At 33.7% G+C, this 5713-nt stretch overlaps 1 protein-coding gene across 1 annotated transcript; it reads right to left on the bottom strand.

Annotated features, from left to right (window-relative positions):
- Positions 1 to 4076: 4076 nt before the first annotated feature.
- On the bottom strand, positions 4077 to 4983 carry LOC141698443 (dirigent protein 22-like). Its single transcript, XM_074503139.1, has one exon. It carries the CDS (start codon positions 4948 to 4950, stop codon positions 4375 to 4377), a length of 576 nt encoding a protein of 191 aa, XP_074359240.1. The 5' UTR covers positions 4951 to 4983; the 3' UTR covers positions 4077 to 4374.
- Between the last annotated feature and the right edge of the window lie 730 nt (positions 4984 to 5713).

The following is a 5713-nucleotide window of genomic DNA, read 5'->3' as shown; positions in this document are numbered from 1 at the left end:
TGAAGAAAAATATGAAGGTTATGAAATATTATGAGTATTTATTGAAGTCATCGTCTTCAAAAAATAATGGGGACATGTTGCTGCAAGAAATATAATTCCTTTGTTTTCAATGGATGAGCTTGTAATTCGTTTCCAAAGACTATATTTACACATGCTTATTTGAAAGGATCATGACTTGTTGATACATGTTTCCAATTACTAGAAATGTTGTCAATAACTAGAATGTTTTCAAAGACTAAAGATGTTGCCAATGACTAAAATGTTGCCAAATGTTAGACTATTTAATATCTGCATCCGATGATCATATTTACTAAAAATATGCTTCCAATGGTCAAACTTGTTCATATATATTTTTGAAGGTTATTCTTGCATAAGCTCATGTGGATCAACATGATCTATTTACACTGTAGCCGAAGGCCTCGTCAATATTGCACCCGAAGGCTTAATCAACAACCCAAAAACAGGTTGAGCCCGATCCATGAATAGCCCACGAAACTGAGTCCAATTCATAAGGCGTTGGGTATAAAGATTGAAACTAGCCTCAAATAAGTATACATATAGGATACTTGAAGGATATACCAGTAAGCTCTATATTATTGGAAACGAAAAAATTTCGTACACCAAAAAACTGGTTTCCCATATGCGTCCACTACAATACTACATATTCGATAAAATCCTATGTTGGTAAAAGATTATAGTCAATGATTGAACATTAACTTTCGGACTCCAATGGTAAATGAATGTACTTATTTTGAGCTGCTTTTTTTTTACCTCCGATTAATATTTCAAGTTGCAAACCTCCAATGGTAAATGAATGTACGTAAGCACCTTGAGAGGGATCCGAAAATCATTATTGATTAACCTACTCTCAATAGCAGCCCCAAATCTCTTAAACCTTAATTGTGTTCATCATATATTTTACATATTTACATCTTTCTTCTTGTAATCTCTATTCGAATACCCAATATAAATTTAATCTTAAAGTTTAATTCTTAACAAAAAATGGCTTCAACAAGTGCTACGACTGATTAAGCTAACAAACTACCTGCCAACTCATATATTTAAATGTAATTTTCAAATTAAACCCCAACAAGATGTCTTGTCCAAAGGTACAAAGTTGTAGAGCATTGTAACAGACGATGAAGGAAAAAAGCTGAAAGTGAAGGAACAATTGCACATTCCTAAATTTATAAAACATCAATTAGAATGTACAGGAAATTATAGAGTAGGAGATCAGTTCTCAACCAAAAAGTGTTAGTCTGATTGATGAAGCTTTCATGTAAAGAAACGGTGACATATATATCTAGTAACTGATACATTACGAAAAAATTTTGTAAACCAAATAGCAGGAACAGAGCTTATCTAGTTCAAGGTCTTGTATAAACACTGCAGTAGTATATGAATCATGAACATTGGCAAAAACTATGCAACTTAGCTTGCCAAGAAATGCAGTTCCCAACAACATTATGTAAATTCTAAAAATTGTATGAGGGGGGCTGGAGCATAACCGAGCATTCATGATTATTAATTTTTATAAGAGGCTACCTGTTTTATTTTTTATATATATAAAAAAGTAAATGAATCAAATTGTTAGATTCTAAGCTCGAGCTTGGCTTTGATTAGGCAGCTTCGACTCCACTTGTTTAGTTTTTTATTCACTCCGTGCTTCAGTTTTCTTTGAAAGTAGATAATACAGAACTTTTCGTTTTGGTGTTAATAATATTCTTCATGTTGATATGTTTGAATGAATCATGAAATAAATTTTCATAGCATAACTAATAAGACTTACATTTAAAAAAAGAAAGGAAAAGAATTATTGTGCTAGAAATCTAGAAATTGCAACTTATATAAGATATATAAGGAAATCATGGTTTACAAGTCTCTCGACTGCTCACGATGAGTGCCTTTGATTTCACAACTATCATGTTGAAAAGATTGATTTAGCCTCCTTGAAGACATCACCAAAGCCATCTTAGGTCTTCTTGCAGAACGCATGACTCATTGTATAAGAAACAACATGACTTATTGTGATCTCGGCCTGTCAAAGGCAGAGAAACACATGTATAAGAAACCTTCAGCAAGTCAAGCAATGGTTGCCACCATTCTGGGATAATACTGTTTTTTATTTTTTATACGACTATCATTTCAGAACACAATCTTGCCGTTAATATACGTTTGTGTGCGTATCTGTTATGTGTGTGTGTGTGTGTATCTGTTATTTATGTTAAATGGGTTTAAAACTGTTATTTATATAAATGGTAAATTATTTATTTATCTAGTCACTTGCCACATGCTCTTTAATCAAACAAATCAGATATTTATGTCAAAGTCAACAACTTTTTGTTAGGTCAATATTTAAAATTTAACGGGGCTGTCATTATTCTCAAGTCTCAACTAGAGTGGTGCAATCAAGTCCCCGATAATTAAAGTGATCTTTTTGATATATGGCCCTAACAGGCTTATGTTTTCTCTACAACTTTAAAAATCTGCGATGAATACACGAATGAAATGGTGTCCACTTAGAGTAGCCATGGCTTCTCTTTATGAAACAAATATGATACTACATTTCTCATTAGACCTTAAATATTTTTTACGACCCGATATCATATTCTTCATATATAGACTGCATATCGTGACTATGGTGGTAAAAATTAATCACACAGTCAGTGATAATCGTCTCACAGAAAATCTAGTCTACCAAAATATCTAAGGATTTGACATGATCAACCTGATCAAAATGCATGTCAACTAACATAATCAATGTTGCTTGCCTCTCTACATGCATTTTGAGTCTAAGAATTTGAACTCAGGTGTCAAGATTCAAAATATTATAAGTGTAACATCCCATATCGATAAGAATAAGAGCATTTGGGACCTTTATAGATACAAGTCAACAACTAATGTGTACCAAATCACTAGCTTTTTCGGGACTGACCTGTGGTGGGTTGTTAGGTACGTTACGCATTTGGTGATGGGTTTGTATGCTACATTTGGTATCAGAGCCGACTCTCGAATGCTTGACACATCAAGTTGCCGGAGGTGGGGACATGAAGGATGGTGGTATTATTTCACAATGGACAGAGATTCGGATGTGCAGTTGTGAGCTTGGATGTTACATGTGGTATCAGAGCCGACTCTCGAAAGCTTGATGCGCCAAGTTGCCGGAGGTGATGACACGAAGACTGGTGGTATTATCCCACAATGGACAGATATTCAGAGGCGTGGACACAAAACTAGCTGGTATTATCTCACAATGGCTAGAGAGGAACGATCTGGATCTATGGCCTGTCTGTTCACGAGGACGTCATCAGTTTAAGTGAGGGAGTTTGTAACACCCCAGTCCTACATCGAAGAGATTTGAGACTTTTGTTTAGTTTATAATGTAAAGTACTACTACTATGTGTACCAACAAATCATAATCTTTTGGGAGCCTGTAATAGACTTCGTGCTCACCCAACTTAGCTGCATTTGAAACAGTAAACTTAACTAATTTCGTATTCGAAATTAGGAGTTGATTCGGATTGTCACGGTCAATCATTATATTGACACTGTGGGATATACATTATCACCTGATATGTTATTTCATAGCTGGAATTTTGATTTATGTTTTACAAATTACTTTTATTTTCATGTAAAAAATACATATGGTGCTTTGACACTATGATCTATATTAATTAATTTGATTGATCATGATTTCCGTTTTTAATGGAGAGTATGACAGATGTGATAATTACGTCCCTTAACCTTAAGTCAATAAAAAAAATGCTACAGTATCCAAATTAAATTTTGAAATAATACCTTAATTATACTTGGCATTTTGTAATTGGTCATAATACAATTAAATAAGATGAATCACGGGCATAAATATAGAAAGTACAAATCAAAATTACTCATACTGTGATATGTCACCTATATGACTTTATTTGGAAACATTTTTGGTACCAATTTGGGATTTTAACGGCGCTCTAATCCAAATTGGCATTCAATATAAAGACTAAAAGTACTATGTCAATGTTTTAATTAAATATAAAATTACACTATGCACAACTTGATATTAACAAAGTTGATTGGTAACGTAAGAAACAATAACAGGGGTAAGGGGCAAGTGAGTATTCGGTTAAACAGTTCCGAACAACTTCAGATAGTCTCGGGTTGCACTTGTCCCTCTTTTCAGAAAATAACTTGGTTACATATTCTCAGAAATAGCACTTCGAATGTTAACTAATGAACAGTGCTGAACAATGCAGCAGAGATGAGGTAATAGAGAATCAATACATTGGATATGAGGAGTGCACTTTCTACGTTCTTAATGAAGGAATATCAAGCAATATTAAAAGAACAGAATCTGAAATCTGGAACTTAAAATTGTGTCATCTAATAATGGAACACAATAACTTTGTATTCAGAAATAACTTGAAATGTAGTTATGTTAAGCATAATGGTTTGCGTGGTAATGATTCCTCGGGCTAGCCTGAAAACCCCCGAGCCACCAACTATGGGCATTTCTCGATACTTATTCGATAACGGATTTCTTCCGAGAAAGCTTAGGCTACTACCATTGTACTTGCCAGTAGTAAACACAAAAGTGAGGGACATGATTAGAGAGGCCTCCTCCATGGAGGAAGAACCCGTCAATCCTTGGGCTCGACCCACAATCTGAGAATCAGGTGCAGCTCCTTCTCTTAAAATGTCATCGATCATAGAAACTAGCCCAAAATTTGTAGGTGATGTAAAGGAAATATTGGACTGGGCTACCAGATAAGCTGTTTGGTTAACTCCACTGCCTTCTTCGTGGAGGAAGAAATGAAGCTTAGTTACCTTTTCTTTCTTGTGGGGAAGTTCCTTGAACCATTTATCAACTGCTTTTGGACTGACGTCAATGCCTTCGACCACTGTAATCGATAAAATTATGGAGCATAGAGCAACAACTATCATATAGAATTTCTCCATCTCTCTTTCTATTTCTATCTGAATATATCAAGTTGAAGCGTTGAACTATATCTGTATTTACATTTTAGATTTGCATGTCTATTTATAACGTGTTTTATTTGTATATTACATGTGCACACTTGCCTATATTAAATAAAACATATTTGGCGTAGTCGACAATGCTTTAGACTTTAGAGAAATAATAATTGTTTAAACAGCTAACAACCAGAAAAAGGAAAGATCGTGAGGAATAGAACTGTATGAAAGTGAAGCATAAAATGGATTGGCCATTCTGATGGTGATACAAGGGTTTACTTTCCATTATATTATGTCAACCGGCTGTATTACTTCCCTATATACATTATTGTAAAATGCGCAAATCGAATCTAAGTGGCGTGATCACTTTATAGCATTTAAGTGATACAACGGACGTTTAATCGGTTTTAAAATCGGATCATTAATCGGATTATAAATAAATAAATAAATAAATAAATAAATAAATATGTGTATATTAAAAAATAATGACTTTTTCATTCACGTATTATAATAAACCAATAAAATAATTATTCACAAAGTCATAATCAGCTTAAAAAATACAATTAACATTTAAAAATATCATATTACCCCTTTTTTTAAAATAACATTAATCTTTTTTAATTATTTCTAATCCCCCATTTAATTAATAAAAAACCGTTTGAGCGATCAAAATCCGCTTAATTCCGCTTAAAAACGTTTAAATATCCGATCATGCACTAATTCAAGCGCTATTACCTCCGATTCCGCA

The sequence above is a fragment of the Apium graveolens genome, chromosome 11, assembly GCF_009905375.1.
Source record: "Apium graveolens cultivar Ventura chromosome 11, ASM990537v1, whole genome shotgun sequence".
Taxonomy (NCBI): Eukaryota; Viridiplantae; Streptophyta; class Magnoliopsida; order Apiales; family Apiaceae; genus Apium; species Apium graveolens.
This window is presented reverse-complemented; position numbering and strand designations above follow the sequence as displayed.